Raw genomic sequence first — 26,327 nt, 5'->3', positions numbered from 1 at the left:
ACAACGAGAGTTAACAAAAAACAAACAAACAAAAGGATCGAATAAGTGAAACAATCGGTACTTATTGGCAAACAGTGGCAGTAGTATCTTACAATATTATACAATGTAAAAGGAAAGTAATGACGAGACATCAAAATCTGGCCATTATGATCTGACAGAAACGTAACAATTTCTTTAAACTCTTATCTTCTTAGAATTAAAAAGCTGCTTCATTTTCAAGACATTCGGTCGGCGAGCATAATAGGTCTTAATTAAAACTTTCCGATCTGTTTCAAAGAACGGACATTTAAACAAAAAATGAAACTCGTCACCTGGATCATTCATTTTACACAAGGTGCAGGATTTAACTTCTTGATTAGGGAGATAACGTCTCTCCCCAACAGGTAATCTGTGATTTCCACATCTAAATCTACATAACGCTAACCGTTCCAAATAATCAAGTTTAGTCAAATATTCCTCAAAAATGTATCTTTCTTTAAATATCCGATAGTTAGTGCAAAGGCGGTTTAAAAATGTATGAAATATTATCAAAAAAGCACACTTAGCATTATAACTTTGCCATCGTGTGAATCATTAAAAAAAACTAAAACATACATCTGTAACTGCTTTTACGCAACGAATCCAATGGCATAATGAATGCTCATCTCGTAGCTTTCAGACAAAGACTGTGATCGAATATGATGGTGAAAGTATGATTGATAAATTGCTGTTGGAATGTATATCATGCAAGGAGATGTCCAGATAGGTTCTTACGAAAAGGCAGTGGGTAGGCCTATTTTTATAGTGACTAAACTTTTAGGGTGCACGGCTTCATTATCGTCTCTATGTCTTCATCAAATTGGCACTGCGCCATTACAGCTACTTTTTTCAATAGCCAGCGCGCGCCAGTCTTGAAATTGCTGCTTGTTTTCCAACTGATCCAGCTGGTGTTCATGGGCATGTGACAACTGACTGGCGTTGTTTGTGGTAAGGATTATCTGTGTTCAGTTATCATGTCCTGTATATTCTCAATTCTAATGGCTTGCTAACTACATTACTTTTGAAGATCACAATTCATATACAATTAAATGCGTCAATAATCTGGACATACCTACACTAACGTTAGTGTCTAGGGGCGCTTCCTCTGTCACCACGAAGGTACGATCTTAGGGTTTAGCCTAGTCCCATGTGTGCAATACTAAGTTGGTCTATCAATTTACACAGAGTGGAGCTGAGCCCTAACGTTAGCTGGTTTAGGCCATTTCGCTCCCCTGTACAGAAATCAAATGTCATGTCGCACGGCGTCTTAACGGGCTAAAATAAGCTGGTTGTAAGGTTAAATGTAGTAAACTGTGTTGCACACAGTTTTTGCATTTTTAGGCATTTTGCATAACTCTTTGACTTTGTTACTTGAAAATGCGTCGTAGAATTTTCAGTAGACTGAAGGCCTGAAGCCTGTAGAAGCCCTAGAAGGGTGTGTACAGTTCTGGTTGACACTAACTGTTAGACGTTGTAGCACTGGTTTAGGTGAGGATTTAGCTTTTATGTTTTAATGACTGTTTTGCGAGACATTCAGAAACAACTCTATTAGATGTCAAAGAGCATGCAATTCTAACTCGTTAAATCATGTAAAAAGGGTATCAAAAGTTTATTTGATGAAAATCGGGTTTTGAAATGGCCAAGATCTATCCAAAATCAAGGTGAAACAAAGAGATCCTAATAAAAAGTATTTGTTTAAATCCTGATATTGAAGAATCTTTAGACAAATCCAAATTGAAGTATAAAACCAGGAATCATGAGAAGGATCTAAATACAAAGTACTGCCAGGGGGCCAGGGAAGGGGGGGGGGGGGGATTCCATGAAGCATTTTGTTACATATTTTTTTGACAAACTTTCATTCTACTAAAATCCTTACATCTGATTGGCTGAGAGTAAATTTGTCCAACAGAATGTTTCATGAAATGCCCTGAAGCTCCAGCCCACATTGATTGGAAGCTATGTATAGAAATAGTTTAGGTAAGTTTTTTGTTAAATTCTTTTTGAAAATGCATTATCAAATGTGACCCACCACAACAAAAGGATCCAAAAGTCACTAATGGCTGAGCAGAGAAAATAGACTTTGAAGTCAGACCATCAAAATTGGTCAAAACCATCAAATTTCTGTTTTGGGCATAGTTTTGTAAGCATACATGTAATGTTTGGCCTATCATCTACCCATACTGAAATTTTAAAGGATCAAAGGAAATGCAAGAAATCAATGTTTTATCTGGGCCATGATTTTCTGACTTTCAATGGAACAGAAACTCCTTCCGAGGATTTGGATTTACTGTCAGTGAGCATGTTGTAGACTCCGCCCCTCGCAACAAGGGAGTGATCTTATCCTGGTTACTGATTGGTCGTGGGTAAACTGCTGGTGCTAAGTATTTTAATGCTGTGATTGTTTAGATTTTTGAGTTGTCATCAATAAAGATCCAACAACACTTTCATCTTTTATTTTCTGTGTTTTTCTGTTGCTATGTGCAGATGATTTATCATTAGGGAGCTTTAGATTTTAGACGCGCGGACGTTCAGAGGGAAAAAAACATGTTCTGAGCGTGCGCAGAAGCTTGCGTCAACTTGACCAGTGCTTCTGCGCACGCTCAGAACATGTTTTTTTCCCTTTGAACGTCCGCGCGTCGAAAATCTAAAGCTCCCTATTATGTCACATGTGTTCATTTTCTCTGAGTTTTTGTCTATTTCTAGACCTTTAAAAGAAAATTGTATGTCATGATGAGGTTGTTCCTGCTACAATACTCAAAGAGCATAGTGCTCATGACCTATTTTTATTTTTTTATTTTTTTGCCTGTATAGAGTGTTGTTTATAGGTCTTATTCCAGCCATAGAGGAGTAATTTCAACAAGAGATCACCATGAGAGCGGAAGAGGGACAAAAATAGCACTATGTCGGCTTTTCCAGCATTCCACTACCCCGATGTCATCCCGCCAAGACAGCAGGGGGTGGAGCTGCCTGATGCCTTTGGATGCTTCCACTCCTGCAGCACATCAGACGATAGTGGACCGAAGATTCACTTTCAGTATGGGAACAGGGATGCAGGGTGTCTTAGACTGGAACCAGAGGGACACAATACGCCCTTCTTACCACCAAATGAAGGTACAATCTTTATAGGGACTGGAGTATTGGGAGATTACCGGTATGTATTTGTAGGGGTCTAGAGATACGCTTCAGGGCACATTTTTATTGATAGGCAATTACAACTATCCTAACAGGCCTGTGCAATGTGTGGTTCTCAAAATGTACTTGTGCCCCAGTGGGCAGTACGGTCAATGCTATTTTAGCAAGCCTGTGCCTGTTGTGGATTTCAAATTGTACTGTGGTTTGCAGTGAATAAAAAGCAATTCAGTTGAAGAACTATTATAAATCTGTTGATTGGTTCCCTTTAATATTTGCATGTTGTAGACAACGTCTATATTGGCAACTTTTTTTTTCCCTTCCAGGTCCAACCCTCCCTGCAGTGTCATATCCTGACTTCATCAGGAAAGCACACACAACTCACACTCTGGTCACCAATGTTGAAGAGCAGGTAAAAACCCAACAAATCTAAAAGCAGATCAACGATGATCACAAAAATAAACAAGAGCCTTAGGAATAATGATGATAATGATAATGTAAATAATAATAACAATAAAAATAATACATATTATCATCTTAATTCTTCTTCTTTTTCTACTTCGTCATCTTCTTCTTCCTTTTTTGTCTTCTTCTTCTTCTTATTATTATTATTATTATTATTATTATCAATATTATTATTAATATTATTATTATTATTGTCAATAGAAGTAATATTTTATTCATATTAATATCATCATCAAGTCATCATTGTTACTATTTTATATTTATCATTATAGAATATATTGGCATTGACCTTTTCAAGCCAGAGATACAACTGAATTTCACTGTAAGGCTCTCATAGATACCCCTTTTCCACCTTTTTGTCTTTGCTGTTATAACTGCTTTGTTCCACTGTGCTCTGTCAGTTTTTCTGTCTAGAAAGCTCTCCACATTATTTGTCTCTTTATTTGTTTGCCCAGTGATACTATTTCAAAGAGATGTAAATCTCGTATTGATCAATAATAGTTTGATGGGACTGTTATTGTTTCTTTTTCTTTATTCTGCAGGTAGAATATTGCTACACTGCTGCCCCAGAGACGTGTAATACTCTCCTTGACTTCCTGTCACATAAAGAAGTATCAGTAGCTGCCCTGGTGAGTATCAAGAGTCCTGTTAGTAGGGTCATAGTATGTAATGAGTGTGGATACTCCTTTCACTGTATCATTAGAGTAGCTAATAAGTAGCAATAGATAGTGTTGATACATATAGTTGCTACGGCACTTGCAGTATTATTCAAATTAGGAGTAGTAGTAGTAGTAGTGGTAGCAGTGGTGGTCGTAGTAGTAGTAGTAATGGTGATGGCAGAGTAGTGGAGGGGGTGACAGTGATGGTGGTAGAAGTGGTAGTAGTAGTTGTAGTGGATGTGGTGATAGTGGTGGTGGTGGTTGTGGTAGTAGCAGTGGTGGTGGTAGAGTCATTATGGTGGTAGTATTAGTAGTGGTGATGGTGGTGGTAGTGGAGGTGGTAGTGTGGTGGTGGTGGTGGTGGTGATGGTGGTGGTGGTGATGGTAGTGGTAGACGAGAAGGCTACAACAGTTCTTGAAGTCACTGCAGGATGGGATATAAAGAACCTATTTAAAAGAGCATTCCACAAAATTTCAACAAACAAATTTAGTTGTCTCTATGAACAGTTGCACAGTCAGATGCTAACTTCTAGAATAAGCAGGGTTGACTGTGCTATCAGGGTGGTCCACGAGGGGTTTTAGCATGTCGCTGCAACATGCTAAAATTCTTGTGCAACATCCTAAAAAGCCAGCAACATGCTATGCAACATCCTTAAGAATTTGCAACAAGCTCAAAGTAAAAGTATTCAAAAATGAGCAAAACATGTGCATAACATAAGAAACATCAAACTACCAGGTACTTTAGATATTTGTGTGCAAAACATGAGAGAGAATATTGAATGTAAGCAGCACAAAGAGAGATAAGCAGCAAAATATTGCGTACTATGTACTCATCGTGTGCGCTCCGCGCATATTCAATTTCTGCAATATTCTCAGATTCTGAGCTTGCAACATGCTAAAATTTCAAGTTGTGGACCACCCTGGCTATTGTTGTTGTCATCTTGCAAAAGATGAATCCTACTTTTCATTGTGACCTTCACAGGAGGGCATGTCCAAGGCATTGGTCAAGAGGGCGGGGAAAACCATGCCAGAGATTTTGGACGGCATCACCTCTTGCGGGGTGCCCAGGACACTACTCAGCCACATGCTCACCGAAGAACTTAATTCTCAAGTGGAGACTATGGTATGTTACCAATATTTGACCAGACTAATCTGTCCAAATTCTTTTTGGATACAAATCATTTTCAATGACTGAGTGAACTATGTTATGTAGAATTAATGACATAACTAAAACATTCTGCAGGGCTTGCACATTCATTTTTTTTTACATTAAATATTGTGGTTTAGTGTAATATTTTTGGCATTAACCCTATTCTAACTGGGCTATTTGAGACCAAGTTTTTACTGAGGGGGGGTCAATTTGACCCCCCCCCCCCAGATCTCGGCCGCCGATCGCGCGATCGCCGCGAAATTTTGTCTGAAGATAGAGCTGGATGTCAACTACAAGATTACATGGTCATACAATAGAAAAATATTGCCTTTCTATTTTTAATAGATTAATTATGCAAATTTGTGCATGAAATCATATTTTCACCTATAACTCCATTAAAAAGACTGGAGGATTGCTAAATTTTTTTGTCAGAATTCCTCAAGACACATCAAACAATTTTCGTGTAAAAAAATAACACAATCGAAATCAATTTCTTTTGTTTTTTTTGTTTTGTTAATTTCTTATGTATTTTCTTGTTTTTTCGACCTTTTGTTTTCTATTGTTTTTTTGCCAAAATTTGTTGCAGGCACTTTTTCAGGCTTATCTACACTAGAATTGATTAATTTCAATGGTTAAAAGTTGAAATAATCTAATTTATATCAATTCAACCAAAAAACACACTTTGTATTGGATTTGCACACGATATCATGAATTTGAGCTGTTTTTTGGTTGATATGCATATGCAAAACATTATGTAACTTCAAAACGGTGTACCCGGACGTCGCAAATTTGGTCTCAAAATATGCGGGAGACTTAAATGAAAAAAGTCCTGAAACGATGCGGCAAAATCTTTGCGCGTTGCGAAATCATGGCGTGAAACGTCGAGGGAGGTCAATTTGACCCCCCCCCCCCCCCCCCCCCCTGTTAGAATAGGGTTAAACTGTCCCTTATGGTAATCAAAATGTGCCCACTTTTTCATCATCATCAATTGTTTCCCCCCCCCCCCCCCCCCCCCCCACCCCCCATTCCTTGGCTTCGATGTGAGTGAGATGAACTCGTAAAAATGAAACTGATAACATTTTTACACAAACACTGCTGTGATTTGTCAGAGGAATACCTGCATTGTAGGTGAAACCTGCTCATTTTGCAGTGGGTTTTCTGGTCTTCTCTGTCATGGGTAGCATGCCAAGCACTGTCCTGAATTAGATTCTTAGAAACTGGAAATACATTATTTCAGTTTATATATCAACATGTGTGTTCATATGAGGAGCAATTGTGGCGTTGTGGACAATACCACAGAATCTCAATAGTGAGGTCCCTGGTTCAAGTCTGCTGGTAGTAGCAGTCGTGCCCTCATACTAGCCACTATATCCTCCTTGTCTAGATCTTCATCAGTCCTGTAATAGCCGACATGTACATGCGCATCCCTCTCAGTTTACCCCTTAAAAAAATAAAAACAAGCAAACAATGAAAACAAGCAGTGAAATGAAAAGAGAGAGACACTTTAATTACACTTTCTTTATGATTGTTTTCATTTCAGTACTGCAATGACGCCCTCTATGGCGGATGTCTGTCCTATGCAACCCTCTCTTCAATGACCACTGAACCGGGAGACCCCTGTGGTCTGCTCTTTTACCCCAGTGGAGAGCTGCTGGACCGAGTCAGTATCCTTTCATGTCTTACAGGTGCCACAAGCTGTGGTAGTGTTTGGCACACAAAAATACTATGCTCTTGCATCGCGATGAAGTGAACCAAGTTATCTTGTCGTCATTACCATACACGCTGATATATTTGCAAATGGCAGTTTTTCAGACATTTTTGTATGTTATCAGATGTGTGCTATGTGGTCTTCTCATTATAGAAATGTTTGAAAAACAAAAACAAGAATACATACATGTACATTGAGCAGGAAGTGCAACTTCTAAGACAAGCATTTTTTTTTATATATTGCCTGGAGTGAGATCAAATCGCCATTAATATGTCTGTGGCATTTAAAAAAAATCTTTTTCCAAAACTATTACCTTCTTGAACTTGAGTAATGCATAAAATTAATTTCTGCCTTAACCATTTTGTGTAATTCATACTAAGATGAGAGTAAGCAAAGTTAATCTGTAAAGGTATGAATGGTTTATTCTATTGTACCTCAATATAATGAGCCATTTACTCTTGTAATTGGGCAAAGAGCAAAAGGCACAGAATGTTCAAATTGACAAGTGCATACTAGCCCAGCCATCCAAGCACACTCTAACCAGTACATCAAACTCTCTGAAAAATTGGAGGAATGATTCATCTGTAGTGGTAGCATGTGCACTCTGGCATTGCATAATTTATTTTTTTTATGTTCTTTCATGATGAATGTTCACGCAAGAGAGTTTCGGTCTCGGCTGCTTCTCTAATAATATACTCCTCAGCATTATCATACTGTGTATTGATTCATGCTGATGAGACTGCGTGCTTCTACTGGTATGTTTCCATGACAATGACTTTTTGCCCAATCAGATGCTCATGTCTTGGATGTGGGGACTTTGGAAGGTGGGGTTTCCGCCCCCAAACCATCACCTCTGGTCCACCAGAAGGAAGTTGGAGGTTGTGTCAGACAGGTGGAATCTTACCAAGACCCACACAGAAGTAAGTTTGCTTCATATGTGCACCCCAAGAAAAGGGAATGTATAGTTTTGGTTGAGACTTATCTTCAGGTTTATAACATTTTTTTGGTGAGATAATGAGAAAGCTCTTATGAAATATGAAAGAGCATGTATTTCCAAGAAGGATTCAACGTTTATTTGATGAAAATTGTTCTTGAAATTGCTGAGATATCCACAAAAAAAATGATCCTGATAAAATTGACAGGCCACAGCTTTGATTAGGATCTCTTTGTTTTACCTCGTTTTTGGATATCTCAGCCATTTCAAAACCTGTTTTCATCAAACAAACATTTTATTCCCCTTAGAATTGTATGTTTTTCACATTTCACAGAGTGGTTTTTAAATATCTCGCAAAATATTACAAGCTGAATCCTCACCTCACCCAGTACTGTACAGTCTCTTTAAAGGGACACAGTCCTCACGAAATTTAAAAAAATATGTTGTTGTTGGTACCTCCAATGAACTACTTTCATCAAAAACAAACTTTCAAATCACCAAATATGCTCGTACATTTCGGTTAAAAAAGTGTGACTCTGCAAATGAGCAAGTCTTGGCGGAGAGTCATACGTCATCAATGCACAACTCTTTCCAGCGGTGTTCTGCTCGTCATCCCTAGTTATTTATAAATATATGTTTACTATTTATTTTTATATTAATTGTATATATAAATAAGCTTGAAATATTTTGTTTGAAATAATAAAACCACATATTGTCACATTTTATGAAAAAATCAGATATGATCATTTTGAACACTTAAATTGGTTTTCTGAGGCACGGCTGTCAACTTGAGAGTAGGGCATCAATGACGTTGCACCTTTTGGCAGGCTCTTACACGATCGCTTGCAGGAATAATCTTTTAAAAATCGCGTACGGAGACAATTTTTGATGTCCACGCGTATAAATTGGTGAAAGGTTATATATTTTACTCTTCTTAATTATCAGTACAGTGAAAATCTCAGGACTGCTTCCCTTTAAGTGGTCCCAATAAATCGTTATCTTATAGTGCGACACTTTCATGCCGTGGCATACATAGCTGTAACTTCGGAAGCATCTTCACCTGGTCCAGTATTTGGTTCAATTCGTCTAGAACTTCTGTAGCATTACCAAGGTAGACAGCCTACTCAGATGTGACAATGTTTCAGTCCTACAAGAGGATCATGCTGATATGATAGGGGCTGGGTAATATCTCTATTTATTGACTACTGTAAAAGTGGAAATTTTCGCACATTTCGCGCAACCCGAAAGTAGCGCAAAAATAAAAGCACGCGAATATTTTTGCTTGCCATAGGTTCCAGTAGTTGATGTCTTGATTTCGCGGAATTGAAAACACGCAGAACTCTTCTTACCCTGCCGAGCACGAAAAATTAGTCGCACAAAAATATCCAATTTTACAGTATTAGTTTCTTGATATCTGTACCAATCAGCAAAGGAACCCACTGTAGTGAATGTGCTCATTTGCTCATATGGCACAGTAAGGGTCATTGAGGTTGTGAAACATGTCAAGTATACGTTAATTTGGTTGTGAAGTGCAGGTGCAAGAACAACATCCCCCCTCCCCACCCCCCACCCCATTCTTCCTAACAATCTATTTGTAATCACATGCATACAACTTAATGATGGTAAGACTGTATGATATTTACAAGAAGATGGGACAATTGAGAGAATGTATTGTCTGTTGATGTATCAATCCCTTGCAAGATTCAAATTAATGGTCCAGGGCCCCATTGCTGTAGGGTTGACATGCATTTGACAATGCAGTGTTTCTTGCATTGTGGCCCAGAACCCTCAATGGTAACCCATTGCTCCCACTGAAAGATCATTTCCAAACTTCTTATCATAGCTATGTAAGACTGATGTTGAGATTCAATGAGGGACAGCTTCTCATTTTGCTATATTTCTATTGTGCTGATCAACATCTTTATTTTAAATTATCTTAAAAAATTCAGTCAGGTCACAATAATTCAACTTACCTATTATGTAATCCATATTGAATTGCGCAACTCTCGAGTGGAATATATTGTGAAAATGAGAACTGATGATGAAGTCAAAGAAAACTATTTTTTTTCTTCTTTTTTTTTGCGTAAATGTCATTTGAAGATGTTAGCACCCATTAACGGATATCGCAATGTTCAATTTATGTTTTTTATTTTCTTGTTTCTGTTATGATTAAGAAGTTCGGACAATTCATGGGAAAGAGAAAATAAAAGTCAAGATAATTGTAAAAATGTTTTCTGTTTCACTTTTGTGAAGTAACCAAAATACATTACAGGTATTTCAATGTAGATGAAGTAATGATGTTAATGAGAATACATCGTAATGGCAGGTCTTCCCATTTGGAATATTTCGTGCTGTCTGATTCTGTGCTCTTTGTGTCATTCTGTGTCAGGTGGAATCTTAGCAGGGGTCCGAACTGACTACAGGTGCTATATGCTGGAATATGAGCTGAACAGTGGCGTGAAGCATAATCTTCTAAGCGATCTTCACTCCCAGCACAGAATCAAATCCCTTGCTGTCAGGTACATAATCATTATCATGATTTCTGGGTATTCTGTTCTTGATATACTTCATTAGACAAGTATCTTTGTGGGTGGTTTGTTAGTTAGTTAGTTAGTTAGTTGGTTGGTTGGTTGGTTAGTTAGTTAGTTAGTTAGTTAGTTAGTTAGTTAGTTTGTTTGTTTGTTTGTTTGTTTGTTTGTTTGTTTTGCAGGCCCTAGCTCCCTATTGTGCATTTTTTTATCAGCCTGCAGATCATCTTCATGGGTATTTAAGGGGGAAAAGTTCATCACAAATAGTCACTATTTTCTGTAATTGATGTACATTGATTTCTACCTTTGAACAGTGACGAGCAAATGTGATACACCTTATAGTATAATCTATGAGAAAAGTAAAGCATTGGTTATTGCCGAGACAGCTGTAATGCATGCTGATTGAAGTTTAGTGTTACCAGCAAGCTTTGAAAAGCAAAATAGAGAGCTTGCATTCAGATATATCGTATCAGTTCATCAGGAAAATATAAAAAATATGATTACATCATACCAATTCTAAAAGAAAATTTTTCCTCTCATGACCATCTAGGCCATCGAATGATTCAGTATTTTGTTGTTCTGCTTTTTTACCTCTTGGGCCCGAATTCGCGAAGGTGGTTTAAACTTTAAATTTAGACTTTGGTTCATGCAAATTTCTTCTGCATAAATATGATTGACAAATTGCGTGTGCCAACAGACGTCCAATAACAAACGCGTGTCGATAAGCACATGTTAAAGGAATGCCTATTTCACGCTTATTATAGACCATGGCTTAAATCTAAACTGTGTTCTGAATTTAAACCACCTTTGTGAATTTAGGTTGTGGTGTCTGCCTGAACATGTTCATTGATTCTATCTGTGTATCCATGTGCTCTGTCTGTGCAGTCCCTTCATATACGGAGAATTCATCTTTTCAGACGAAAGGGGACAGGTGCATCTCTGCCACCATCAAACAAGGTAAGGGGTCAAAGATAATGGAAAGGATTACAGATACTTCATATAAAAGACAACTAATAAAAGTGCTTGCTTGCTGGGGTGATATCGTTGATTTTATGAGACCATATTGAGTGGTCTAGGAAACCTGTTCTGAGAAAACTGCCTTCAAAGTTTTCCTTCCAACACAAACGTGATCAAGGAGAGGTGAAACAATTTTTTGCTTTTTGACAATAGAAGGTATGCCCATAGCAACCTCCGCAATGTTCATTCAAGCTTAGCGCCAGCGGTCTACGCACTACCACTCAGTAACCAGGATGCCATGCACTGACCAAATAAGATCACTCCCTCATTGCTAGGGGCGGAGTCTATCTGTGACAGTAAATCAAAATCTTCGGACACATTTCTATTCCATTGTAAGTCGGTCAATCATAGACGAGAAAAGCGCTAATTTCATGCCTTTCCTGTGATCATTTCACTTCAAAATGTTGGCAGATAACAGACAAAATATTAGACAACAACATTAGGCCAAAAACAGAAATTTGATAGTTGTGACCAATTTTGATGATCTGACTTCAGACTCGATGTTATCGGCTCAGCCGTCGGCGACTTTCAGATCCTTTTGTCGTGTCAGTCACATATGTACATGTCATGTGATGTTTGTTGGGGATTCTTATTAGTATGTGCTGAATGTTGGTCATTTGTTGTTCCAGTGCTGCTCAGACTTACCGACCATCGGGAGAACCTAGGCCTGTGTTTGGCCACTACACAGCTCACCCTCGTATTCTCTTCATGCACACAAGGGAACAGGCCTATCAGCTTGACTTTAGGGTGAGCATCCATTTTCGTTCTATGAAGAGATTTTTTTTTTAACCTCCATGGCCCAAGTTTCCATCTTTTCTAACAGTTTGGAACCTAATCCTCCCTTAAGATTTATAGCAGTGATTCTAACAGATTTTTCTTCAATAGTAATCTTTCTAAAATGAAAGCAATACCCCAGTGGAACTGTGAGCAATATTTGACAAATGCTGGAATTGTTAAATGACTTGCAAATATAAGAAAGTTGCATAAGTTGATGTAGATTAGGGAATAAAGTCCACATGCATGGTAATAGCCATGATAGTCATTATGATGTCGATGATTTACTATAATAACCAATTTTACCTCATCACATGTGTAGCAATTTTAAAGAATTTTCGGCCCGAGAAGATGATTTCGCAGAGTTTGTTACCTGTGCAGATGTACACATGTACCAGGGAGGTCAGGTGAAACTGTGCCAGAACTGAATCCTTGATTTGCTGTTTGTTTGCTTCTGCTAATAGTAGCGAGTGTTTCACATAGAATTTAAGTCAATCATAAAAGTTAAGACTAAAAGTTAAAATTCATGGTTCAGGCTTAGCGTGTCTTTAAAGGACAAGTTCACCTTCATAAACATAAAGATTGAGAGAATGCAACAATATTAGTAGAACACATCAGTGAAAGTTTGAGAAAAATTGGACAATCGATGCAAAAGTTATGAATTTTTAAAATTTTTGTGTTGGAACCGCTGGATGAGGAGACTACTACAGCTTGTGAGTCATATGCGTACAACAGTATAAAGAAAATATAAAGAAAATTCAACATATTTTCACTTTTTTCGCATAATAAAAGAGCACTTGACTTGCCTCTTTCGAAAGGCAGGGGGAATAATATTACCCATAACATTTGTCGGTAACAAGTCGGACGAATGTGTACTTTTTTCAAAAGATGAAATTTTGTGAAATTCTCTTTATATTTTCCTTATATTGTTGTACGCATGTGACATCTAAGTTATTCAAACACTGCAGTAGTTTTCTCATCCAGCGGTTACTGCACAAAAACTTCAAAAATTCATAACTTTTGAACTGATTGTCCGATTTTCCTCAAACTTTCAATGATGTGTTCTACTAATATTGCTTCATTCTCTCAATCCTTATGTTTATGAAGGTGAACTTGTCCTTTAATGGTATCCTGTCTTCCTAAGGGAAATGAGAGTTTTGGAGACTTTCTTGTGCAGCCAGTATTAAACATTAATACAGAAATTGAGATATGTGACAAAAGGAATTTTTCTGTATTTAATTTTGATATTAACAATTTGAAGGGTGTTCTGAATGGCTGATAGACTTGAAGAGGAAAACCAGTGTTGCACCATAATCTTAAGTTGATCTTAACTTTAACGACGGACATAAATTCTTTGTGAAACACCCCCCAGATTTCATCCTCCAGCCCTAGCAAGAGTCATCTCCTGTCTCTACCAAGCAGCTGTCTTCCAAGCGACCAGTACTTCTGTGTTGCTAGGCAACACACAAGCAACCCATTTTACCACTGTCTTGCCACCCAGCATTACCTCACTCTTGTTGATGAACGATTTCCTGGACATGTGGTAAGAGTGTTGTCTTCTACCTTAATGCTTTAAACTTTTCTTCTTCACAAAAGGTGCTGCCATATTGATTATTCAGTATGTGATAGCACATACATTGTGGCATTTGTCAGATAAACAATTATTGATAGTCATTATGTACAAGGGCAGGTTAATATCTATTTATTTACTTGATTGAATGTTTGATGACAGAAATTTTTCTATAATTATATTTTGGGATACATACGTAATCTTGTGCTGAATCTTTTTTGGAAAAAATTTTGCAACTGACAATTACTAAATGAAGCTGTGTAATTATGTCAAAATGCTGTGATATTTAAAGAGGTACTCTGTGTCAAGGTTTGTTTTGTTTTGTTTTGTTTTGTTTTTTACACATTTTTGATATAATTTATATGGTAGACTTGTGCACAATAGTTTTACACATATTTAGATGAGTACTGGAAGAATAGAGAAGAGATTCCATATAGCTGAAAGCTTTCATGATCTGCTTTGTGACAGCAGGTATTTTCCTTCTCTTTTTGACTGAGATTGACATTAGCTTCATAATCGGATGCTACATCCAGCCCACTTACTCTGTCTTTTAGTTTTTCAATGATATTGTGTTGTTGTCATTTGAAGCTCTTGCATGAATTGCATGTTTGCCATTAATATTCTGCAATGTTTCTTTCAGTATTTAGTGACTTACATCATGTGAAAGCACATGGTCACAAGCTGAGAAAACAAAAACACAAACAAATTGAAACAAAACTGATGTGACCCTGTAACACAAAACCCTCAAATAAGTTGCTTGACAAGATTTTTGTGTTAAGGTCGAATCCATGAAGAAGAGTCGCTGCTGTACAGTGATCATCTGTGAGATTGGATGTTGTAACCTCCCAAAATAAGGAATGGAAAGTAAATGTGTGAAATAGCTACTGTAAAAGTGGAAATTTTCGCGCATTTCGCGCAACCAGAAGCTAGCGCGAAAATAAAAGCATGCGAATATTTTTGCATGCCATGTGTTCCTGTAGTCGATGTCTTGATTCGGTGGCATTAAAAACACGCGAAATTCTTCTTACCGGGCCAAGCATGAAAAATTAGTCGCGCGAAACTATCCACCTTTACAGTATATTTAAAGGGACTGTACAGTACTGGATGAGGTGGGGATTCATGTTTTGAACATTCCTAAGTGAGATAACGAGAAAACTCTTTGAAAGAACATGTAATTTTAAGAAGAATTCAACGTTTATTTGATGAAAATTGGTTTTCAAATGGCTGAGATATCCAAAAAAATGATAATTTTAAAAGGCGACAGGCCACGCCTTTTATTAGGATCTCTTTGTTTCACCTTGTTTTTTGATATCTCAGCCATTTGAAAACCGATTTTCATCAAATAAACTTTTGATACCCCTTAGAATTGCATGCTCTTTGACATCTCATAGAGTGGTTTCTGAATATCTTGCAAAATGTTAAAAGCTAAATCCTCACCTCAACCAGAACAGTACACACCCTTTAACCTTTACTTTGCTTTCTGTGCCATTTGGTTGTGATGTCTGGATGCCATCTGCAAATGGAATAGAGACTACCTAATGCTCTTAATCCCTATTGTGTAGCCGTGGCTTTACAGTTGGCATACTACAACTTATAATATGGACAAGTTTTGGGAAATGTACTGAAAACTGATGAAAAAAAAACATTTCATGCTTTTCAGAGAACCTGGACATGTAAAGGATTTTGAGATAAAAGGGGCTTTGTAGTTGAGGATTTGATTTGAATAGTGCACTGAAACACCTTTCATTTGGAGTAGAATAAAATAAACAACCACTGTGAAGGGATCTTCAGTTACGTAGACAAGTTGAGGATGAACTGATTTTGCTATATAAACGCGCATTTCCCATAGACACCTCCATGTATTGCTTTTCCATCCTTTTCATCATTTCAAATTTTCAGTTCGTTCATACTTAAATGTGTATTGATTGGTTGACAGGTTTGACAGGTATTTGGCAGGTACATAATTTGACAGGTACAACTCTATAATTGTCATTCATCTCTTTCATCATTTCAAAAATTGCAGTGTGTTGATACTTTGATGAGTATTGGTTAATGCTTTAACAGGTACTTCAATGGCCCCACCTCTTGTCTTCTCCGCCCATCTGTCTTGACATCAGCCGAGGTAGCTCAATGACATCGCCGTCCTCAACGGCGCAGACATCGTTCTCATCGTCATCATCATCATCATCAGAGTCAGAGTCATTTGGGTCCTCGGAAGACTTTGTCTTTCTCTCCAGTCAGCTCTCAAGGGAGACACACTGCTTTCAGTTCTCATGCAAGTAGATAATCAACCACATATATTCCACATGTGCTTGTGAAGTAATTGATAAAGTAGCTAGGGTCTCCAGTGCCTGAAATAAATAACATTATGTGGCATGTGTCTCGCCATAAAGAAGACTCTTTACTGGCATCTTTGATCTGTATCAATGCCAGAATGGATGATGCAAGCAAGAGGTATCTTTGTGGAAATCGTCTACCAGTATGCCTATTTTGCCTATTTTCTCTCTGAGCCTTGTAGACAGGGAATTGTATTATTGGAACAGATTTGCCAGTTAACCTGTTGAGGACGAGTCCCTAGTATACTCAGGCAGGTGTCTATGGGAAATGCGGGTTGTACACCATAGCAAAATCAGTTCATCCTCAGTGGGTTAAAAACACCATTCATGTTGATCAGACAGATTCTCCTTATTGCAGTTTTCTAACTTTGCAGCAATTGAAGATGAAAGTTTTGTCATGAAGCTGCTTAACCAAAGAGAAATTATTATACAAATAATGACTGCTATGAGGGGCACAGTTAAAATTATGGGCCCGAGGTGATGTGAAAACCGTACCATGCCCGAAGCGAAGCTGAGGGCATGGTTAAGGTTTTCACATCACGGAGGGCCTACATAATTTTAACTGTACCCCGAATATCAAGCAGTCATTATTTGTTTTATATACCGAAAATATAGATTCTAGTCTCTTTTACAGCACTTGTAAGTTGTAATCAATGCTGATCGACAGCGCAGCGGTCGTTCGTATCATTGGTGCGTACATGAGTGATCATCTATGTGTACACAGTGTATGTACGTACGGGGTTGCAAGTTCCGACTGTCTCCAAACCAGTCCGCTAGTCTCTTTTACAGCACGCTGATCGAATGCGCGGCGGTCGTATCATTGGTGCGTACATATGAGCGATCTATGTGTACGGGGTCGCGACTGTTTTTAAAACCTATTTACTAACTGTGCCCGGGCCCCGGTCACAGTAACTCAAAAATAGGGCACAGCTATTTTAATGACTCCCCTTTTAACCAATCAGATGAGAGGATTCTAGAAATGAGGTATATAATAGATAATTTTAGATGATTTGAATACATCTGGAAACCAGGTTTAGTCTTCTTGCTCTCTTGGACAATACAAACAATCAGTCACAACTGTATAATATACATTCATTGATGTTTTGAAAGTTTTCAGGATATGAATAATGCTCTAAACCATTCCTGCTTGATTTTTGTAGAAGACTTGTATATTCATCATAAGGATTACTGGCATATATGTGATTGACAGTGACTGGTTTGCCAAGGAGTACTTTAAGAGCAGTTCATTTGAAAGATATTCAGAAATTTAGAATTTTAATGATAGCCGCTATGTCAAAGTTTTTAACAGGACAGGCTGTAATATGATTTGCTCTTGAATATCACAATGACCTAAGTACTGATATACATGGTAGTAATCTGGTAGTTTCTTCAAACAAGGCTTTGAAAATTCAGGCATGACCAGTAAACTGTTCTTTTTTCCCCTTCATGTAGGTTCTGCTAGTCAAGCGCCAGTGACAAGAAAAGGACCATGGAAAATCGAGGATAACGAGTAAGAATCTCACTTGGTTTGTGTTTCTTGTTCGGTATCACCTCGCTTTTTATCTTTATCCTTCACAGGTTACCCACTCATGAACTGTGTAGGGATCATCACTGGCTGTTCATTACTGTCCCTGCATGTTTAATAACTGACTCAATTGCTTTAATGCCCCTTCCATATCTTATTGGCTCCCTGCTTTTGACACTTGGACTACCCTTTTTGTTGTAATTGTTCCATGTCCATCCTTTTTAGATAGTACATGCTACATTGATATGATATGTCTGTAGTCTATAAGTATATGTCTACTTTTTATGTTTGTCATTTTGTCTCTGATGAAAATTTTGCTAGGGTCGAAAGCTCAGGTCGTTTTTTTACTCAGTTTTACTCAGCTGGCGCTCTATTATTGGATGTGTAGTCTTTGGCACTTTGTTTGTTTGTGTGTGTGTTTGTCGCTCTGTGCATGCTGACATGGTTCTTATGACAGGGTATTTCTACACCATATTCAAAATGACTTTGATAAAGTAACAATGTAAAGACCTGATGAAAGTAGTGGTATATGTTTCATCAAAATTGGACTTTTAAGATTGGAATTGCAAATAAACAGCCACCAAATAATGATACTGGTCACAACCACATATTAATATCAATGATTCATGACAATACAAAATTTGATTCTGTCATATTCTTATTCTAGGTGCAATTTAGATGAAAGATCTGCTGCAGTTCTTTTTGTTTGATATGACGTATTAAAACCATTGTAAATACGATATGGACTTAAATGTTTCGAGAAAAAGCGTGTACATCCCCGTTTACTTGTTCATGCCAAGCAGTAAGTTAATGTCTGTTGTAACAAAAATATGTAGAATTAATGATCTTGTTCACTGCACCAAAATGGTTCCTTTATACCAAACCACAGCAATTCTGTTATACAATCTCCATGAACGTTTCATCTCTTGTAGTCGCTGGGTGGACTTGCTACCTTCCGTTCCTAGCCGTGGGTATGATGGAGTACGGAGCAGGCTAAAGAGCCCCCTGGTAGGCATGTGTGCTGGAAAGCTGGCTACAGAACATTCCAACAGTATCACTGTCTTTCAGGTAAAATACCATATAAAGCCTATCCCCATGAAAGCCATGTGAAAGTTTTTTTTTGTGTGTCTTTTGTCTTTGTTTTTTCTTTTTAATGATATGTCTTTCTTTTTCTCAATTGTCCAGACTCCATGCACACTGGTATAATTTGTCAGGCTTTATGCTCACAAAATGTACCACAGAATCAGCATGAATGCCAGCCATTATTTGGATGAACAATTTGGAGCAACATGGACAATAAAGTTTAGACACTGTAAAGCAGGCAGGAGATTAGGTATTCAAGCTCAGTTGGTGAAATCAAAATACCATATCAGCAAAGTAAATTTAGATAGGCTTTTAAATGTATTGCGGTAACTAGCAGTTACTCATTTGTGTGTGAGTATATGGTATTTTAAAGTACTGGTCAAGAAAGAGTGAAAGCATTAAACGTTTGAAGAATGTTTTTTTGCAACAAATGTGAATATTATGTCAGTATGGCAGACTGACTTTTGATGGCAAAAGTTCAGAAATTTACACAAACCTTCTCTGAAGAATGTAATCATGTGATATCTATCCTCAAAATGGGAATAATCTATTGACCCACACACACATTTGCTCACACACTTGATCATTTGTTTGTTTTTTATTCTACCATGTGAAATAGCAGCAATAAATGATAAAAGATACATGTATATATAAATAGAAACCTCAGAAATAGTGTTTCTGGCACTACATGTGGTGATTAATAACATGATTCTAAAACCTATGCACTGTCTGCGTATCTATGTCACAGCCGTATTTGTCTTTGATTCCAATCAAAGATGTCTCAGGTAGGCGATGTACACCACCAGGTTTTTAGCATCGAAGACAAGTCCGATTGTGAGGGCTGCCCCAGAAGTGCCGTGCTGCCCTCACGTGTCGAAAGGCAGTGCATGGATTTTGTGGAGAAAGTCCTGAAGTCTAGAGACAGTTCCACGGAGGCACGACCTCTCTTGCTTGGAAAGGCTCTGAAAAGGAAAACGACGAAAGCTGTGATGGAAGGTATTGAGGAGTCTTTTCAACCCCACCCTGAACATCCCTACCCCCTCCCCTAACAGAGCTGCCAAACCTCCTGTGATGCAAATTGTTACTCTCTCTCTCTCTCTCTTTGCAGTATTTGTTTTTTAGAAAATGCTGCAGAATTCCTTGAAAATACTGTTTTTCCCAAAGAAAGGTAAACGTACTGAGTTTGCACTGAAAATATGCATTTTCACCCCTCAAAATACTGAAATGCTATGTATAAAACTGGCATCCCTAGAAAGTAAGCAGGGGATTAAGTGGTAGTAAACTAGTGTAGTAAGTAACATGAGGCATGGTCTCTAGAAAGAATTACAGTCATTATTCAATGAAATCACTTAACATGTGAAAGCTCCTACTCGATAATCCAGCAATTAAAAACAAAAGTTACCATAGGTAATGCAGTATTAGCTCCCTTGAGAGTACACCATTTAAATCATTGTGACGTAACATTATATTAGATTATATCTTTACATGTTGTGTTTATGGAACCCATGCAGCAATGAAGTGCTCCCAAGAGAAAGGGTGTCATCTGTGTCGCCATGACAACCACATGGAAGAGGATGCCGAAACAGTCAGACTGGATGCCTGTCTTCCATGCCTTGGGTGTGGCTTGAGTGCTGAAGAGGCCAGCACACACCTCTCAGCTGCTACTCACCCCAACACTGTCCTCACAGCTGCACAAGTAAGAACTTCACTCAGCAGACAAGATGTAACTCTTCCCCAGGTCAACCTGGTGTACATACAACATGTAACTGAACTAGCTTCATGGTGTTGAACCCTTTAGCACATAGTAGTTTCTCGGAAGGAAACGTTGCATGCCACACAATTCTACATAAATGGGGATTTAATGGCAGGGTTGGTAATACATGGGATGATAGGAACAAGACAAAGAAAGACACACAAACACATAAACTTAAAATGCTTTCAAATTATGTCACAATTTTCCATGGTGTTGCCCTTGGACAAAGTGCTATAGACAATAGAAGATGCAATTTATTGGTCCATGCAATGTTTGATCGTATGTTTTGAGACAACATGAATGAATGCTGAGTGTAACAATGCACTGTGCAATAACTGCTGCCACCCGTTCCTTTGTTTCCAATGTTCAGCTTCAAGGAAACGTAAAGTCACCCAAAGTCCCTAAACTGATGGCGTCATACAAGATTCGCGGTTTGTTGGGGCATCGCCTTTGGGATCACTGGGAACATGGCTGGTCAAAGGTAAACTCTCCTTCATATTTGTATCAGTTAGATATCTGGGTTTTCTTTGCATTGTGAATGACAACAACCACCATCACCATCATCATTATCATCGTCCTCATCATCATCACCACCATCATTGTCATCATCGTCATCCTTATCATCTTCATCATTGTTGCCATCAGCGCCGTTTTCACTGTTGTTATTGTCAACATAGTCATAATTGATCATCGGCGTCATCATGATGATGATCATCATCATCATCTCTAATGTGGTATACCGGTAGTGGACAGAACCAATTTCATACCATGAATGACTATGATATCATTTTAGTTGCCATGGTAAAATTTGAACAGGAGATTATTCAAACACAGCCAAGCTGTTGCTATGGCAGCCACAATAATCACAGATCATGGTAGTAGAGATTCGAAGCCTGGAACCTTGATGCTCAGAGGTACAGAGATTCTTTTTGGTGTAGAGTTTGTGTCTATTGTCTTTAATGTACATGTACCTTTACTTGGTTTGATGCTAATATTCTAGGGAGGATGAGGGAAGGAAGAGTTGTTGTTTCTCTTTTTAAGTCATAAGAGCCCAGTGAATGGTAGACATAGTTGTCCATAGTGTCAAACCTCTTTATGTACTTCTGTTACCATCCAAGGTATGTGGGAGATATCCCTTCTGCTTGTCCAGCTTAGCAGCAATTGGTGTCCAGGTAGGATGCTAGGATCATATACACACTTGATATTGCTTCTCACCCTCAAATGACGTGAATGTACATTCATGATCAGGGGCGGATCCAGGAATTCCATAAAGAGGGGGCGCGTTTACAAAATTAAAGGGGGGCGCACACACCCCTCCCCATTTTTTTCTTTTTATTTCTTTTGTTTCAACAAAAAATAAAGGGGGGGGGGGGGGGGGGCGTGCGCCGGTTGCGGTCCTCCCTGGATCCGCCACTGATGATAAAGTGCAACTTTTGTTTTGTCACAAAATTTTCCAGAGATGTTTGTGAAATGTTGCATAAAACTTTTGTAGCATGTACATGTGGATTATACAACTGAAATTTGACTGAAGTCCATACAGTTGTACATTGTACTGGAATGAGACAAAATACTGTATCTCTTCTTATTTGTTCTTTCATATCTAATGTTGACTAAAGGTAGAGTGAAACAGACAACAACAACCAAAACAAAATAATTTCTGTTTTAACAAGATGAGTAGCAGCATAAGAACATTGATGGCATGTCTTTAACTCCAGAAAATGGAACTTCTGGAATCACCATCCAAAAGTGCAAAGAAGACCCCATCGATCAAGAGGCGCACAGCTGTTACCCCTTCCAACACCTTATCTCGGAAAAAAGTCAACCCACCACAGCAGCCCGAAGATGAGGGATTGGAGAGCACAGCTCTACCCACAAAGGGGGTGTCCCAGGTGGGCATGCCCACTTTGGTGCTGAAGAAAGTCCCCCTTCCTCCAGATGGTTTAGGCCAAGTTTGGTCTGGCTGCAGCCCCGGGATGCTCCCTGGGCAGGGAACACCAGACAGTCAGAGCAGGAATGGTGTCAGATCCCAGTCTGCGATAAGGTCAATGCCATCGGTCAGCACAAAAACTCCAAGAAACTTTCACTCCCTGAAGAGACGAAGCAACCAGATAGGATTTTGAAGTGGCGTATTAAACCGAATCTTACATTGTACAACACCTTTGATTCTATATTCCCTTCCTGTGAAGCACAGCTTGATGATTGGCATTAGAGAAGCGTCTAAGCGCTGCTTTTATGATTTACAATTCGTCTCCCAAATGCAAGCATGCATCGCTTGTTTTACATACATGTAACTTACCCCGCCTGCTGAGCCACCTCCTCAAAAAGCCAATGAATGGATAATTGAATTGTATTCCTACCTTCACGCTCATGCTTCAATAATGTGTAAATCCAAATTATATCATACGAGGAACACAACAACTGAAAAAATTTCACAGCCAGTGACAAAGTCTCCCATCACACACAGAGCAATGCAGTACATTATGAAGAATTCCTTTGGAAAAGGTGCTAAATCCACTACTGATGGTGAGGAGCAAAAACATTGAATCTTATTTCACATGTTTCTAAATGTTTTCATTCAGTGACATTATGTCTCATAATGGTCAAACATAATAAGATAATCAGTGAAATATATGCATCAACACTGATTTTTAAAGAACTGGTATATTTTTGGATTTTGTGGATTTAGCACCTTTAGGAAGAGACATTTTAGCATGGTGAAATACAACACGTAAATATTGTTTTTGACTAGTTTCTGTATCTCTCTGTATTTTGCTTGGATGATTTGTTTTCTCTACACATTCTCCTGTTTCCTCCATCTCTTTAAGGAATTAGTATGAATAGAGCTAAAACATTTCACAGCCAATAATCATGCAGTATGTAGGTCATCTGGAAAGCAGGAAACTAGAAAGCTTGGCCTTCCTCTGGGGGTCAAAGTGTGGTCAAGCATGCACATGAACTTCTGATTGGTTCCAGATGGATTTAGCATCTTTTAGAGCCAAATTCAATTTTCATTGTCTGATTTCTCCAATTTCTCACAGGAATTTCAATGCTTTGAAGAGTGTTTACTGTATGGGAGTACTAAAATGAATGCATTTACTGTCAAAAACTCCAAATTTGCTTATAAATGGATTTAGCAACTTTTGGAAAGGTAACCCATTGCCCGGACAAGTCAGGTGGGTGTGGAATAAGTTTCACATTCTCACAGGGAATGGGGTAATATGATTTTGACCCACTGTATTTCAGAGTTAGAAAATTCATCCCCACGTATGTTAAATTGCAAGTTACAGTTATGTCAGGATTTTCTGGATATCATGACCATCATTATTATTGTACCTTGTCTTTCTTTATTTCTTCGTTTTTGAGGAGGTTGGAGTAATAGGTTGCATTGGGTAGGAGGCTCTGAGACCTTAATTTGAAGAAGTCTCATATGGAAGTTTGGAAAGCTGACTTTTTCTAGGTCCAATGCAAGCTCTCTCTTTGAAAATGTGAAGGAAGTTGAGTTGTTCAAAAACCTGTTAGCACTTAAATAAATAATCTAGTGAATGTGCATTGTCGTCCTGCTTTTGAGGTCGATCGCATATTGAAACAGACTAGGTGGCTTCTTCTGTCATTGCGCCTAGTATGATATTGGGTGAAAATGCTATTCTAGTACCTTGTCATGTAATTTGCAAGCATATTGTTGTCTGCCACTATGCTTTATATTATGTAGCTCTGAAAATAAATAATAAATTGTTGGGGTTTTTATTGCTATTTTTCAATACAGTTTTTGGCTGGTATAAGATTTTTTATGTGAAGTGTTGTCAGATACTTGTTCTCAGGTTATTCTTTTATTCCTGACATAGCATTTTTTTTCTAGTACTACCAAGTTGAAAATGAGTGTATTATATACATTTTTTACCCACCACAACAAAAAGGTCTGAAAGTCGCTGGCGGCTGAGCCAAGAAAATCGAGTTTGAAGTCAGGTTATCAAAATTGGTCAAAACTATCAAATTTCTGTTTTTGATCTAATTTTGCAGTCTGATGTTTCGTCTGTTATCTGCTGAAATTTCGAAGCTGATTGAAATAGGGCTGCTAACCTTTGTAGATCAAAAAGCATATTTGGCAACAGTAAGAAACATTTTGACAGGAAAATTGTATTTTGATAAAAAATTTGACATGGAAAACATGCTAAATGAAACTTAACAAAAAACAAACAAACACATATTGCACTTAAAAAAAAAATGTTTTAATGAAGAACCAGAGGCATAAACACAAACTGAATACTGTAAAAGCTTTAGAATTTGCCGCTTTGCAGAATTCATTCACCTTATCAAGTCAAGTCAAATATTATGTCATTGATCAAGACTGAGGCATGATTTCAAGCTTCTGTTTTCTTTTTTGCATTGTTAGTAAACAGCTACAGTGAGGGACAGAACAAAAGAAAAAAAAATACCAGGTGCAATAACAGGTGCATGTGCATGTTCGAAAGCTTGAACACTTTGTAGCAGAGCTATGACATTACAAACAAACAAGTTTTGCTAGTTGATTTCCATTGTATTGGCACACAAAGAAATGATTGATTTTTTTAATTAATCTGCCACCTGAATATTCACTTACACCACACAGCACATTCAACGTGTCAATTACAGTTGAAATGAACAGTATCATTTTTTGGCAGCATTCTTTGTAAACAAGTTATTTGTTTCACAGTCCTACCTTATGTGAACCTAAATAGTATGATTGTGAAAAGATTTTAATACTGTAACATGTCCGACTAGAAAACTGGAGAGAGTATGACAGTTGTGGGAGCCTCCCAGGCCCCCTCCAAATGTCGGCCGTCGACTACGCGATCGCGACGAAAATCGGCACACACATTGCCCATGATGCAATCTATAGTACCATTAAGTTAATTTTTTCAAAAATTGTAATTTACACTAAATTATGCTAATTTATGCATAATGATGCATGAAATCAGACAATTTGGTATAAATCACTAAATAAAGCTCAAAACAGGTGCATTTTTGGGTAAATTTTCTTTAGCAAATGTAAGAGAAATAATTGTTTTTTGAATTTCGTATGTATTTCTTTGTTTTTCGACTTTATGTTTTTCATTGTTTTTTCGATGAAATTTGTCCGCGACATTGTTCCGAACAAGAAAATATGTTCTTGATCAACATAACCCCAAAATTATCATGCTTTTATGAAATTTGCCTGTAAACACAGTTTGCATTGAAATTGTGCACGAATTCACGTTTTTGAGCAATTTTTGGTCAGACATGCACTTGCATATTTATGCGCAACTTCGGAACCGCGCGCCCGGGCATCGCAAATTTGATGTCAAAAGATGCGGGAGACTCGAAAGAAAAAAGTCATGAAACGTCACGGCGATAGCTTCTCGCGATAGCATACATCGTGCGAAACGTCGAGAGCCCCCCCCCCCCCCCCCCCCCCCGGCCTAGTTAGGGTTAAAGTAAGTTAACTTCCAAGTATAGTGTGGCATATCATTGCCACCAGATATCCTTATTGGAGTAAAAAAAAAAATGCATTTTATGTCAAAATGCGTGGAAAAAAAGTTGCACTTAAGGTTATAATATGAAGCATAATGTGTACATTTCCTATGCACGTTAGCAAATGACCTTTTTAAATTGTTATGTATTTCTCAGGAATTTCCTCAGGTACAATGTACTTCCCTATTAAA

General features: G+C 38.0%; 2 protein-coding genes and 1 long non-coding RNA gene across 3 annotated transcripts; all 3 read left to right on the top strand.

Moving 5' to 3' along the window:
- Nucleotides 1-2,918: 2,918 nt before the first annotated feature.
- Nucleotides 2,919-11,552, top strand: LOC139726479 (uncharacterized). The gene is made up of 8 exons (XM_071637434.1): nt 2,919-3,129; nt 3,474-3,559; nt 4,155-4,241; nt 5,254-5,394; nt 6,962-7,085; nt 7,921-8,049; nt 10,453-10,582; nt 11,477-11,552. The coding sequence occupies exons 1-8, from the start codon at nt 2,919-2,921 to the stop codon at nt 11,550-11,552; spliced, it is 984 nt and encodes a 327-aa protein (XP_071493535.1).
- Nucleotides 11,553-12,261: 709 nt separating this feature from the next.
- LOC139726496 (uncharacterized) lies at nt 12,262-16,222 on the top strand. The gene is made up of 3 exons (XR_011710707.1): nt 12,262-12,355; nt 13,755-13,925; nt 16,017-16,222. It is a non-coding gene; the product is annotated as an uncharacterized lncRNA (long non-coding RNA).
- A 164-nt stretch (nt 16,223-16,386) lies between these two features.
- Nucleotides 16,387-22,769, top strand: LOC139726478 (uncharacterized). Its single transcript, XM_071637433.1, has 8 exons — nt 16,387-16,399; nt 17,741-17,798; nt 18,746-18,881; nt 19,673-19,892; nt 20,408-20,592; nt 21,020-21,130; nt 21,768-21,821; nt 22,365-22,769. The coding sequence occupies exons 1-8, from the start codon at nt 16,387-16,389 to the stop codon at nt 22,767-22,769; spliced, it is 1,182 nt and encodes a 393-aa protein (XP_071493534.1).
- The last annotated feature ends 3,558 nt before the right edge of the window (nt 22,770-26,327 follow it).

This window comes from Diadema antillarum, unplaced genomic scaffold (genome assembly GCF_040938485.1).
Source record: "Diadema antillarum isolate AM-2024a unplaced genomic scaffold, OU_Dant_1.0 seq00000085_RagTag, whole genome shotgun sequence".
NCBI classification, from domain to species: Eukaryota; Metazoa; Echinodermata; class Echinoidea; order Diadematoida; family Diadematidae; genus Diadema; species Diadema antillarum.
Note: the sequence above shows the minus strand (reverse complement) of the source record. Positions and strands in the feature narration are given on the sequence as shown.

Bases quoted from the DNA above. Each gene is read 5' to 3' on its own strand.
- LOC139726479 (XM_071637434.1), top strand. From the start codon at position 2,919: ATGTCGGCTTTTCCAGCATTCCACTACCCCGATGTCATCCCGCCAAGA. The intron at 3,560-4,154 runs GTAAAAACCCAA...TTTATTCTGCAG, and splicing joins TCACCAATGTTGAAGAGCAG to GTAGAATATTGCTACACTGC. The intron at 8,050-10,452 runs GTAAGTTTGCTT...ATTCTGTGTCAG, and splicing joins TTACCAAGACCCACACAGAA to GTGGAATCTTAGCAGGGGTC.
- LOC139726478 (XM_071637433.1), top strand. The intron at 17,799-18,745 runs GTAAGAATCTCA...CATCTCTTGTAG, and splicing joins TGGAAAATCGAGGATAACGA to TCGCTGGGTGGACTTGCTAC. The intron at 18,882-19,672 runs GTAAAATACCAT...TTCCAATCAAAG, and splicing joins ACAGTATCACTGTCTTTCAG to ATGTCTCAGGTAGGCGATGT.